Genomic DNA, 14,552 nt, shown 5'->3' on the forward strand with positions numbered 1-14,552 from the left:
GTTCGGTTGCCTGAAGGGTCGGCATGTTCTCCGCGCTTCCCACCCGGGAGGTTGGCTTTGGGACGTCCCCACTGTCTTGAACTCCAGTGTCCCCTAGTGGATGAAGGAGAAAACAGGATTTTGGTACTTACCGATAAATCCCTTTCTCCGATTCCACAGGGGACACTGGACGCCCGCCCGGTGCGGCGTACCTGCCTGTTGTGGGTCTTTATATAGTTGTGTGGCTGCATGTGTTCCCTGCAGTGGTTTCCTCTGTTCTCCTTCAGTCGGTATTGTTCCGTTCTGTGGTCTTCTCCTTCTCCTCGTTTTCCTGTTGTCCTCCGTCTCCTCTCGGGCTCAGTTCTTAAACTGGGGCTGATGGGGCATAGAGGGGGAGGAGCCAGTCACACTTCTAGATTATTTAAAGTGCCAGGCTCTACTCTACCACCGTCTATACCCCACTGTCTTGAACTCCAGTGTCCCCTGTGGAATCGGAGAAAGGGATTTATCGGTAAGTACCAAAATCCTGTTTTTTTTCCATTTCCAAAATATGGTCTGGTTTAAAGGTGGTGTGTTATTTTTTTGTTTGTTTTTTTTAGAACTTTGTGCCAGTAGGATTCATTTGGTTTTACCAAATAACTTTGCGTTTTCTTATTAGGAAGGATCTCCTGTTTTTAATTTAAGTGCAAGTCTTTCACTGTTTGTAGTAGGACAATTAGTGGTTTCTAGTCTGACAAATATGGTAACATATTATTTAGGATTATTGTATAGCCATTACTTCTGTGAAGATTCAGTTAAATACTCTTAGGTGAGAAATATGTACTATTGTCTATTTGCTGGATTACATGTTTTCAATGATTAGTATGTTTATGTATTATGATGTTGCATTTTAGGTCATATATATTATGTATGTCATTTTGCAGAAGGAATATCACATAACATGTGGTGTGGACACATTTGCATCTGATCCAGCTAAACAGACAATGGTCAGCATTAGCTTCCTGTTGTCAGAGTACGTATTCAAATCCTAAATAGACGGCATTGGTAAGAGATGAGAGACATACGGAGCTGAGCCAAATTTTTTCCTTATCATGATTTACAGGCTGAGGGTGGATCTTTTTCACACAAAGTGAAATATTATTTTTTTTTTTTTTTTTATAAATGGCGACTATCAGTGATTAGTGTGTGTGTGTGAACTTGGGTTCCATTGCATACTCTATCTAATTGCTGTAGATTATAGATGAGGAAACATAAGAGGTTGGATTGCAGGAGGGCTGATTTAGCAGGGATCCTAAAATATGTGATTCTTCCACAGTTTTACATTTTTTTAAATAATTAGACTTTTGCGTCAGGCAGGTTAGAAAAACCTAAGGAAAAGGAAGGCAATCTTCTCAATGGGGGTAGAAATCACTGTAAAAGCAAAAAAGATTGGTTTTGGAAATATGAGCAGACTTGGAATTAAGATAAAGTAGTGTATCTGGTTAAGCAGAAGGAGGCTTAGAAAGTAAATGGATGTACAAAGGCTCAGGCTGAGGAGAAAATGGCATGGTTGATCAATTAAAGAGAAAAAACCTTGTAGGAGTAGTAACAGTAAATATGGAGGGGAACAATTGTATAGCGGGTCAATAAACCGTTAGTATTTCTGTCCAATGTTGGCAGGAAATAAAGGGACCTCAGTGAAGAGACATGAGAGTATTTAGAAAGGATCTTGGCTATTTTTTTATTAAATGTGGTTACAGAATTCAAAACGATTTAATGAGATACTTCTGATATGGAGAGTCCTAGAGGACTGGAAAAGCGCAAGATGGAAGCAGAGCAGAGGCTGGCGGCTACAGACTGCTGAGCCAGACATCCATAGATGGATGTCTGGATGATGGAAATGCTGCTGACATAGGGGGAGATATACTAAGCCGTGGAGAGAGAGAGAAAAGAGAGGTAAAGTACCAACCAATCAGCTCAATCATAGTTAGGAGCTGATTGGTTGGTACTCTCTTATGCATAACACCGATGGTGTTAAATTGGACAGTGGACTTCCTCAGCAGAACCACGTTTCTCTCAGGACAGTGGTCTTTCCTTCCAGGGATCTTCCTACCGTTTGGCCGTGAATACTAACCCCTTTTCCATTTAATACTTTTTATATATTAGTACCACTCTCATTTGCGCCTACACATTTTTAATCATCACTGGACATCTTTCAGTATGTTGGGCTGCATTTTTCATGCTATTATTTATCATGACAGCTGTTTCTTTTGTCTTTCATCATCTCCTATAAATAACATTTTATTCAAATGCTGCAGAACAGTTGTCTGAAAGTTCTTGCCTTCTTATTCTCATTAAAAGACCTAGGGAAATTACCATAGTTATTCATTTATGTCTCATTTAATCACCTAGAATGATTAGTGCAATCAAAAGCTACTTGGGTTCTTTGACTATTGAGCATTCCGTAAATACAATTGATAATTGTACTTTTAGCAAACTTTTACTTATAAGTTTTCATAAGTAAATGATAGTTTGAAGCCTTTCAGCAAGTAATGTTTTATTGACATTGTTCAAAGACTACAGAAGACACAGTTGCCAGTAGAATTAATTGCATTTCTGACATATGGGGGTCACCAAACAGATTCTGTGGCCAGATCTGGAGGGTGCACACACTTTTAGAACAGATCACATTAATGCAATGCTATGTACATATGCTATGCTGTTGTGTTGCACTTATGATATGATACCTTGTTACTATGAAATGTTTCTAAAGTATGTTTAGCATGTACAGTTCTGTGTACACTTTGTAACGTCTCATAACGAAAAGCTAATAAAAATAATGTGCAGGCTGCAGCTATTTCTCTTGCAGCAAGGCTGGGGAACACTGGACCATGGGATTGTAGGTTGGGACTGGAGCTGGCACTTAAATTAATCTAGCTTTAAAAATTAAGCTCCTCCCCCCTGCAATCCCACAATGCCAGTCGTCTTTAAGTGCTCAAGGAGTAGGGCACGTTTTACAGGGCTACTATGCAGCCTTTTGTTGTAGCTTAGATTTTTTTCATTTTATTTGTAACTTTTATTTTCAGTTTAGTTACGTAACTGTGCGCTGCTTTTCCCCCCCCGCAGCACTCTGGTCTCCAGAGAGCAGCACGAAGTCGCCCTTTTAGAGGGTGCCGGCGGAGGGTGCGGTCGCGGATGGCTGCTGCCATTTTGCCGGGCTTGTTGCGGTGGTTCTCCTCCCATCAAACAGGGGGGCTTGTGTCAACAACAGTGTTTGATGACCGGAGTTTTCCCTATCACTGGTACTCCAGGTCTGAGGAGTGTGTAGACTGAGAGCTTCAAATGCTACTCTCCCCACTCCTGCAGCAGCACAGCATCCAGTTCTGCCTTTAGCAGAAAAAGCACAGAGCGTCCTGCCTTTGCTGGGACAGCTAACTTCTGCATGTCACAGGAGTGACTATGGCTGTAGCTCACCACAACAGACCTTTGTCTCAACAAACAAAGAGCCCGGGACAGTTGGTTCGTTTTGGGACTTTACAGTGATTCGCCCTGTTATTCCCTGCTGAATTGGGGGGACATTCGCGGCAGGCTCTGTGTGGGAGCCCAGGCCAGACTGGGCACATATTGCTTCCGGGCTTCAGCTACGGCCGGTTTGACTTGAAAAACCCTTTTGCTCTGCGCTTCGCATACGCACTCATTATCGGGGTGTTCCTTACACTTTCATCTGTTGGATAAGGACATTCTCTTTTGGCCAAAACTGGATAATCCCCATCGATCGGAAAAGCACTTTTCTGCCGGGAGCCGTCTTAACGTCGGGTCCGCATTTCCAGGTTTTCGCTTCACTTTCGTGGTTGTGCGACGTTAGAAGGTCAGTCTGACACGAGCCGATTCTTCCCCAGCATGGGAACGATTTCCGAGGGCAGTTTTAGTAACACTCCGTTCTGGGGACAGCTGAGTGCTTAGCATCTTTCGCCATGGTTCCATGTGGGACCTTGGAGGTCCGCCACCAGGGCGTTTATTGTTTACTATCGCTTTTCCCCAGGAGGCAGTGAATGAGGTGACATTGGGCCGTGCTATCATTGCACTCCTCTCGACTGGCATGTTTTTGCTCCAGTACCGCCGCAGGTACGGTAACTGGGGTTCTATCTCCTTCCTGGTTCGAATGCCGAACAGCTCATTCGGCCCATTCTTGTGGTCTTCGTGCATTAAGCACCAGTGGGGGAGTAGTTCAGTTCACAGGAACTCCATCCGATCAGAAATACACAGTGCGGAGGCCAACACATCCTCGCTAGATGTTTGGAACGTGTGTCTTCAGGTTCTGTTTTGGGCGGGTCGGTATGCTTCTTCAGTGGGTAATCGACTCTGTCCCCTGTCTAGTTCAGGCTCTACTATACGTTGGAGCCCAGGCTCCGTGATTTTGCAACATAATACGGTCGTTGCTGGCGCGCATAGTGCGCACAGAACTCATCATACTTCTGCGGTCAAGTTGTGAAAGATACCTCATCTTCACAATTGCGGACCTTCCTCGGTCACTTGTTTCAAGCACTTTCGGATCAGTGCTGTATCACGAATTTGCAAGGTCTCCCTTGTTTCCTTGTCTGTGTCTTAATTTCCGAGGGTGGCCTCTGACACCTCTCTCCAGGGTGTTTTTCTTGCGGCGGACAGTGAATGAACCCTGCCGAAATTGGTTGAAGGTTAGGTCGCTGCCTCGTCTGTCGACCTTGTAGATAATTCGGTTGATGGGCATGTTGGTCCCCACTTAAAGACCATTCAGGGGACCAGGTTCTCCTTACGGGAGTCCCATTGGGTAATTCTCCAAACTGGACAGGGCTGCTCTGCATCCCTTCCGTCTCGGTTCCCCTTCTGTCTGACAGCACCCATCACCATGCATTGGTGGAAGGCTTCCGTTCTTCACCAATGATGAAAAGAAAGATGGTCTATTGCACTGGAAGGTGATTGTTAATAATTGATCATATAAGACCCCTGGGTGTTTCCTGTTTCAAAATTTATGATTTTAAGAATAGGGGGTGATGCCATAGGCTAATAATTATATTAAGAAGCACAAGAGAGAAAAGGGTCTACATATGGCGCACTTAAACAAATAAAGTAAAATATAACCTTTATTTTATTGGTTAAAATATTACAAAACAAGACACATAGCGAAATATAAAAAGAAAAAAAAAACAATACAATTTAATGAAAAAGGTTTGGAAATTTTTGCAGATTAAAATCACACTAAATGTCTTTTAATGGAATCTTCCATGAAATGATAAGTCTGTTGTTCCACATATAAATATATAATGTTAGCGGTATGTGGGCTCTAAATCACATAATATCAATCCTTCTACTCCCTATTAAATTTAGGGTAGAAACGTATGGTGTATCTTTATATTAATGATCTTGTACTAGTTTAGTAATAAGTCTTGGCACACGATTTGGGTTCTAAACACAAATTGTAGAGAAGGTTACAGTTAAATGTAATATTACAGGAGTAATTTGACTAATCGTATCAGAGAACCAGTATTAATATATCCCAGATAATAGGGAAATTCTGCTGCACGAATTCAATCCTAGCAACTGTTAGAAATATAATTCAGTGTAACAAAGTTCAATGTTACAATGTATGCTGAGTAATATTACAGGCAATCTGGTACAATCAATGTGTGAATAAGGGAGAAAGGCCCTTTGTGACGTGAATTGTACGCTATCAGAGGATTACTTCCTAACAGACATTAGAATTTATTTTCCCCATACGTAGGAGTAATTGTTTATTATGCAAAGGATCAGTGTTCTCTGATACGATTAGTCATATTACTCCTGTCATATTACATTTAACTGTAACCTTCTCTACAATTTGTGTTTAGAACTCAAATAGTGTGCCAAGACTTATTACTAAACTAGTACGAGATCAATAATATAAGATACACCATAGGTTTCTACACTAAATTTAATAGGGAGTAGAAGGATTGATATTATGTGAGTGATTTAGAGCCCACATTCCGCTAACATTATATATTTATATGTGGAACAACAGACGGTTATCATTTCATGGAAGATCCCATTAAAAGGCATTTAATGTGATTTTAATCTGCACAAATTTCCATACCCTTTTCACTAAGTTGTATTGTTTTTTTTTTCTTTTTATATTTCGCTATGTGTCTTGTTTTGTAATAATTTAACCAATAAAATAAAGGCTATATTTTACTTTATTTGTTTAAGTATGTTTTCCGTTCTTCACCACCAGGTCCAATACTTTGGTCCTTCCGAATTGGCTTATTGTGACCACGGCCGCGAGTCTCCTGGGCTGAGGTGCCGTGCAATTGCTTTTTGGCTTCGTGGCTTTGGGTCACCATCCACAAAAGCTCGGCTGTTTGATGGGCTCAATCTCCTTGCCATCGTTCTGGCTATATTGGGGGCCCTGTTCATCCTCATGGCAGTCGGTAGGACACCGACCCGGCTGTGGCATATGTATGTCTTCCAGCATGTACAATAGTGCAGCGGCGATGCCGAAGTCTTCCAGGGCGAAGACTTTGGTTCAGTCTCTGGTCATACCGATGGTGTTAAATTGGACAGTGGACATCCTCAGCAGAACCACGTTTCTCTCAGGACAGTGGTCTCCCCCTCCGGGGATCTTCCTACCGTTTGGGCGTGAAGCCTTCTGCGTGGGGATCTTAGGGCACCTCGGCCTATTTATGAGGCTCCACAGTATAGTATCCAGGTATTCGCTGGCTTCTGCAAGTGGCTGATTTGACTGTTCCATGGAATTGTTCATCCAGAGCACCTGTTTCTGCTGTCCCCACTGTTCCCTCAGGGCTCCAGGAGCATTGAGGCTTCCCTGTGAGGGTAATCCTAGTGGCTCCAGGCTGGCTACGCTAGTCATGGTACGTAGACATTCTCCCAAGGTCGGTAGGTCCAGGGTGGTGTCTTCCACTTCGTCCAGACCTGCTGCAACTTGGCCCGTTTTTACAAGGACACTTTCCTTGTTTGGTTTACGGGACTTCTGTGACTGAGAATGAGAAAGCTTCAGGTCTGTACTAGGCTGCGAGCCCAGATGGTTTTGGAACTCTTGTGGTGTAACCTTTATGTGTTTTTGCCTCTCACATTTCTTGGCCTTTTTCTGGAGGGTTTGGAGGCCGGTTGACGACTTTGTTTTGTGACTGTACAGGCTTTGGCCCTTTCACTTTCTTCCAGCAGCGTTTTGGCTCTTCTTCCGAGGATCCAAACCGTTTTTACAAGGTGTGCTGCATACTTAGCCACAGTTTCATCTGCAGGTGGAGCCGTGGAATCTTATTCGGCTCTCTAGTCTTATCGGTTGTTGCATTCAATGGATCTTGAGTTTGTTGCTTGGAAGCTGGTCTTCCTTAGGTCTGTTGCCTCTCCTCGGCATAGTTCATTGTTTTGGGGTTGGCAAGCCGCCTTTTCTTGTCTTCCATGACGATTGTGCAGTTGCTCCTCACAGGTTTTATGTTCCAGCCGATACTTGCTTCGGCCTTGTACTTGCACAGGATATCGGACCTCATTCAGAGGCGGTCGTTGGATGTAAGCGGTCGCGCTGAATCAGGGCGGCCGCTTGCATCCTGAACGACCGCCTCCTTGTCGATCGCCACCCACAGCCACAGCTTAACAACCGACCAGGTTGATGGTCGCGATGGTGATCACCATCGGGGCTTACGACCAGACCCTAAGGTTGGGTCTGGGCACTCATAAGCCCCAGGGAGCTTTCTGCTCTGATGGAGCAGGAGGCTCCCCACTGACGTCACTGATGATGTCTGTGTGGCCGCCCACAAAACGGTAGGCGTTCGTTAAGGAACGCCTCCGTTTTGGAAACCACCCCCCGGCCCGCCTACCAAACGGGGCGAGCTGTCGATCAACATTGACAGCCGCCCTTTGGTAACAAGCTCCGGAGCGACAGAGTTTCTCTGTCGCTCCGGGGCTTGCGCACGCGCAGTGCAGCCGCTGCGCATGCGCAGGACTAACCATCAAGTCGGTTACGAGCGCATCGGCGCTTGTGACAGAGTCTGAATAAGGTCCATTGTCCTAAGGTCTTCCTCCTTCTGCGACTTCCCGGGACTGGAATGATCTGGCTCTGCTAGTTTGGCTGAGTTTTTTGCAGATTTCCTTGGACATGTCATCTTTGATACGCCGCACTGTTCTCTGCGGGTTCTTTATGACGCGTGGGAACATAGCCTGCTACTCAGCAGATCCTTTGTGCGTTGGATCCGCTCGATCATTACTCAAACCCGTTCTCTAGCGGGGCAACCGCCACCAGACCGGGTGTCAGCGCCTTCCACTAGGGCAGTGGCTATCTTATGGTCAGCGCGATGCAGGACTTCAGCAACACAGGTCCGTCATGCGGGTATCTAGTCCCATGTCCGTACGTTTGCTTGTTTTTATGTTTCAGGTTTTTTTTTTGCCTCCGGCGGCACCTGCTATGGGCGTGAAGTTCTCCCCTCAGGCAGCCTGAGCGTTCCCTCCCCTGGGGGCGGCTTCTGAACGTTCCATGGTCCAGTGTTCCCCCAGCTTTGCTGCAAGAGAGAATAGAATTTTTGGTCAACTTACCGTTGAATCCTTTTCTCTTAAGCAGGCTGGGGAACACTGTGATCCCTTCCTCACGCTCAGTCGTGCAAGGTGTTGGTTCTTTGCCGTATTTTTTCCCTACTGGTTTGTTTGATTGTTCTAACCGTTTCACGGGGTTCCTGCTTCACCTCTCTGGACTCTTTTTAAAGAAGTACTAGCATTGTGGGATTGCAGGGGGGAGGAGCTTATTTTTTAAAGCTACATTTTAGTTTAAGTGCCAGCTCCAGCCCCAATCTACAATCCCATGGTCCAGTGCTCCCCAGCCTGCTTAAGAGAAAAAGATTCAAAGGTTGTGTTATTCTCTGTCGAGAGATTTTGCTTTTGAAATATCATATTTTTTTGTGTGTATTTTTTCTTATTACCCTAGAATCACAGACTCATTTGAATCCTTTACATTAAGCCTTTTGTCTTCTTTGCTGGTTGATGGACCAAATTCTCCTTTCTACAAAGCCTTAATAGAATCGAAACTTGGTACAGATTTCTCTCCTGATGTCGGGTAAGCCAATTCCTTTTACCTCCATTTTTATCAGTCTGTCTTCGCGTAATCTTTTATTTTATTTCTTTCTCTTGCGCCTCCTATTTCTTTCTGTCATTGTCTCGCTCAAGACTCTGACTTGTCCTGTGATCCTGTGCTGTCTGCCCTGCAATGCCCACAACAATTATTCCTTGTCACCTTTTGAATTCAAATACATTTGTTTCCTTATCACTTCTATTTATATCCGTTCATTCTATGGCCCGTATTCAATTTGCAGCGACCAATGACGTCAGTTTGCCAGGCGGAAAAGTATCGCCGTATTCAATTTGAAAGACTTTCCGCCTAGGCGGAAAGCCAATGCAATGTAATAGGCGAAAAAATTTCAGAATTTGGGTTTTGGAGTGCAACATTCCGGGAACCTTCAGACAGTCCCCCAAAGGTAAACTGCGTCAAAATTAAAAAAAAAAAAAAAACGCTTAGGAACACCCCAAAAATTCTCTTTATGGGGGCAAAAAAAAAAGTTGGGGGCCAAAGTTAAAAACTAGCGAACTAGACTCTAGGGGGTCCCCAAGTATGCCGCAGGTGTTTTCTTTCATTGCAGGTGCTTGCGGAAGGTGGATTTTTCACGTTTTTTTAAACTGAACTTTAGCAACTATTAAATATGCTGTCCCCCATTTTCATGTACCCCAAATTTGCTGGGATAAGTTCTTTTCTGCCAAAAAAACCTCCTGAATACTATTCTTCACCACATATACAAAAAACGCTATTTAGCAGCTATTGAGCCCGTTTAAAAACACCAAATACCATCAGCAAGCCAAATTGGGGGTAGCCATAACTAACCCCCATGTCAGAGCTTTTTTTGGGGGTTGTCAAGCTGATTTCCCCAAATCTGACAGGACTTTCCGCTTGTTTAAGTTTAGCCGGGTCCCGTTTTCGCATACTTTCAAATTGAATACGGGGATATGCGGGCACGCGCGCGATACTTTTCCGCCTGCAAAACAGGCAAAGTAGGAGAAAAGTCTGGGAGGCGGAAAAGTTTTGCGGGTCCGCTCAAATTGAATACGGCTTAGTGTCACTTCAGTATTGATCCCCACATGACAGTGGTGCCGTTTCCCTATCATAACATAATTTATTTGTTTCAGTGTTAGACATGAATTGGTTATCATATAACTCTTTGTAATCACTCTTAACTCTTGGTAATCCTTTACTGCTTATAGGTCCCGGCATCCAAGTACCAGTAAGCATATCTGGCTTTAACCTCTTAACTGATTCTTTTCTGGCTAAACCGCTCCAACATTTTGTGGGATTTTTTGTTTTTTATTTATTTTATATCGTTTAAAAAATATATATTTAAGTATTTTCTTGAAACATATATATACACCTTGTAGACATACCTGACATATATATAGATTCCCCAATGGTCTTAAATCCTAATTTTAGTACCGCCACACCCCCTTTAGTAGTAAAACAATTTGTTTTAAAAACCACACCCCCATTGTAAAAAGCCCCTGTGTTTTTGCACCCCCTCCTCCTCCTTCTACCCTGAGTCCAGTGAATTTTTTTTATTATTATTTTACACTCCTAGCGTCATCTTTATTTTAATCCCCCCACCTTCATAGGCATTTAGCCAATACCCACCCCCTACAACATGCAGAGCACAGTGAAGCGTGTGTCAGGGGGACTGATTATCAGTCCGCTCTGCTGCAGCTGATGTCTGCACTTGCAGAGATCAGCCAAATAGTGCTTGGAGGGTAACCAAGTTCCCCTCCTTGCACTTTGGTCTCCAGCACGTGTTCTCCAGAATGCCTTTCACACAGCATTCTGGGGCACGATTCTGGCAGTGATGTCTGTGATCATGGACCGCCGCATCACTGCAAGGGAGTCCGGTAAGTCAGAGGAGATCCGTTCTGCGCTTGCGCAGAACGGATCTCCTCTTCTAAAGCCGGGGAACACCGCACGGTGGCGCGGTCACGTGTGATGCGACCTCGTCAGCTGAAACACTTCTGGCTGCGGTCACATCACAAGCGGCAGGCGGCTGTAACAGGTAAAGCAATTAATGATATTTATAGGCATATCAGTGCTACCAGTGTGACTCATAACAAATTTTAAAACTTTCTGGTTTTAGTGGTTATTTGATTTATCTTTGTCATTAAATCCAGGTTTAACAATAATACCAGAGATACTTACTTCAGCATTGGATTACAAGGAATATCTAAAGATGATGTTCACAAAGTGAACGAAATAATAACTAAAACAATCAATGATGTCATTGAGTAAGTATGATTCTTTACTAATACTATAACATCATCAAATTGGTCTATGCTGTTCCACCTAATTAACATTACAGGCGGGCATTTAGCCTGACAAATAATTATTCAATAGAACGCATCCAATGTAATCGCACACACCTTTGTTCTAGCCTTATACAGAATGGAAAGACATTCATTAGGTATTCTAGGAGTGTAAAAATAAAAATAAGTTTCAGTATATAAATTTGATACTTATAATATTTCCTGTTATTATACATTAATTACTATATGTTATCTGCTAGACTTATTAACGTTTTGAAGACACTAATACAAGGATAATTGGTCCACTGTTACATGCACTAAATAATACAAGTCTATATTTCCTCTTCAGTTAAATGTATTGTGCAATTTTATGCAATTTAAAACCTATTCACAATGTACATTGTGTCCTTTTCGCTATATATGTAATTGGAATTACGTAAACGTTGTGCAGGATAGGCTATCAGGATTTATGGCATGGGAGTGAGGTGCTAGCCTATAAATAGCTGCTATTTAGACACTTTTGTAATACATTTATACTCTAAATATTTGTCTTTACTGTAGGAAGGGATTTGAGCCTGAAAGAATTGAAGCTCTTCTTCACAAACTTGAAATCCAGATGAAACACCAGTCTACAGCTTTTGGGCTCTCTCTAGCTTCAGTGAGTTAGAATATTCAGTATTTTTGTTTGTTTGCCTCTATATAGCATGTACCTTTTTTGTACAATATGTATTTACAAACTGAAACTATTTGTTTTGCAAACATACAATTTTTGCATAATGGGGCAGATGTATGAAGCCCTGGGAAGTGATAAAGTGGAGAGAGAGAAAGTACCAACCAATCAGCTCTCAACTGTCCTTTTATAAACGCAGCCTGTAACATGGCAGTTGGGAACTGAGTGGTTGGTCGTTTTATCACTTTCCAGAACTTCATACATCTGTCCCATTTTATCTTATTTATTCTCCTTTTCTTCAAGTACATTGCATCCTGCTGGAATCATGATGGAGACCCTGCTGATATGTTGAAAATCGGAGACAAAATAAGTAGATTTAGACAGTGTCTAAAAGACAACCCTGCTTTCCTTCAAGAAAAAGTCAAGCAGTATTTTCAGGTAACTGTGTACTTCTCTTTAAAAAAGAAATTGCAGCAGAAACTGGTCCTTTTTATGCATTGAAGAAGTGTTTTTTATTTTTGAATGATTGATGTTTTGACATGAACATACATCTTTATAGAAGTAAAGCTGTCAACATCAGCTAATTAACACTCATCGGGATTCGTCCAAGGCACTGCAGGGGATTAAATGGGGGGAGGAACTTGCCTAAACCCCCCCCCCCCCCTTCTTTCTTGGATCCAGGAGGGGACTAGGCTTAATGAAATTCTCACAACTGACCCACGGTTGCATAATTAGGACCTGTCCCTTCGAAGATAAACATTTCAGAACATTTTTAAATCCAGGAAATGGTGGAGCGAGCACTTTTTTATATTAAATTTCAATAAATTCAAGGAACCCTAATGTTTCAAAATGTTGTGGCCCCTTAGTGAATATTGTCTGGTGATCACTACACAATAGCAACCTGCACTGCAGAAATCCTAGCAGACCTGACAGAAAGTGTACGATTTCCCCCATCCTGGTACCTGCACACTAGTTTGAAAGTTGAGAGTCCCCTCATTCAAACATTCTGACCTCTTAATACATATTTTTGGGTGATCACTAGAAAATAACACCTTATGCTATAGAAAGCGTTATGAAGTACAGAGATGGGGGACTTCTCTAATACCAGATCTCCCACATCCTGTCATAGGTAAACACGGGTCCCTTCATATGATGCGGTAAGTTGTCTATTTTTCTATATTTTTAAAAATGGAATGTCTTATTGTGCTATCATATTACTCATACACGTTTTATACATTTCATTCAAATCGTTCAGAAAAACATTCATAAGTGCAAATTATGAATATCTGTGTGAGGAATATAACTTTTTGCTATTTTTAGAAAGGTGGATTAATACCAAAGCAAGAACCACAAAATAAATATTGGTGTTTGTTACAAAAAATAATACATTTGCTTTTTAGTTCACTGTCCGGCATTTTCAATTAAAAAAAAACAAAACAAAAACTTTTTTGGCCATTTTAGATAAATTTATCTTTGCCTTGTGAGGAGAAATAAGCAAACTAATTCTATTTTCAGGAAATTCAAAGTCTTCTGGAAAAAAAAACCACAAGGTATAATTTGTGTGGATATTACATAAGTAATTACAGATAGTGGTGAAGGAATGTGGCTAGCCCAAAAAGTGCCAAAATAGATTCAACAGGGAAGGAGAGAGCATGTGCCGGTATGTGGGGTGTACATTTTGTCTCATCTTCAGTATCCTGTTTTACAGGACAATCTGCACAGGATGACACTGACTATGAGTCCTGATGGAGAACATTATGAGAAACAGGCACGACTGGAAAATGAAAAACTGAACCAAAAGGTCAAAGCTTTGTCTGGAGAAGAGCAAAAACAAATATATGAGAAAGGTTACCTAGCTAAACTAAATATCTCTAATACACATTTATATCCAGATCCTGTTTATGAGAGCTGTACTATAACAGAATCATTAAGGATTCCTTAATCGAGAATAAATTATTTCATCATTCAGATACTACAAATGTGTCCTCCTACATCTAGCCTCCTTGCGCGTTAAACAGCGTCTGATACATAGGTTTTGAATCAAGAAATTCATGTATTTTTTAACAGAAGCCTATGTAGTACTTAAGTTGAGCAAATTAATGAACCAAATTAAATTGCTCTTTCTTCATTTCGACTGTGTGCGGATCCAAACCAATCTGATCATCTTAACTGATAGGACATATGCTGATATCTAGTTGTTTATGAAATATAGCAGTGGTTCCCAAACTGGGTGCCTCGAGTTTTTGGTCCAGTACCAAATAAAATGATTTTTAGTCAGTGTGATAGGCAAAACCCGTGCTAATGACTGCCAATTAAAAATATGTGGACAAAAAGCACAGCCTTGTCAACCACCACATAACTGAACCTAAGGCTGGGTACACACTTAAAGATTTTCTGTCCAACCATCCAACTCGTTGATTGGTTGGAATGAAAATCTGGTAACGTATGGGAGTAACTGATGATCAGCAATTTGCTCCTAAATGCCAGAAAACAGATGAAAATGGTCGTCAGACAAGTTTGTTAAAAGTTTGATCTAAACAATTTGTTCAAACAACAGTTTTTGTCCATTTTCCGGTATTTG

At 42.1% G+C, this 14,552-nt stretch overlaps 1 protein-coding gene across 1 annotated transcript in view; it reads left to right on the forward strand.

Moving 5' to 3' along the window:
• PITRM1 (pitrilysin metallopeptidase 1) overlaps positions 1–14,552 on the forward strand; it is a 92,734-nt gene that overhangs the window by 31,171 nt on the left and 47,011 nt on the right. The window contains exons 9-14 of the mRNA XM_088462711.1: positions 903–991; positions 8,903–9,031; positions 11,170–11,283; positions 11,863–11,959; positions 12,275–12,409; positions 13,680–13,818. Of these exons, the coding sequence (XP_088318837.1) occupies positions 903–991; positions 8,903–9,031; positions 11,170–11,283; positions 11,863–11,959; positions 12,275–12,409; positions 13,680–13,818 (703 nt within the window). The remainder of the gene's footprint in view (positions 1–902; positions 992–8,902; positions 9,032–11,169; positions 11,284–11,862; positions 11,960–12,274; positions 12,410–13,679; positions 13,819–14,552) is intronic.

This window comes from Taudactylus pleione, unplaced genomic scaffold (assembly GCF_031769625.1).
Source record: "Taudactylus pleione unplaced genomic scaffold, aTauple2 ptg000053l, whole genome shotgun sequence".
NCBI lineage: Eukaryota > Metazoa > Chordata > Amphibia > Anura > Myobatrachidae > Taudactylus > Taudactylus pleione.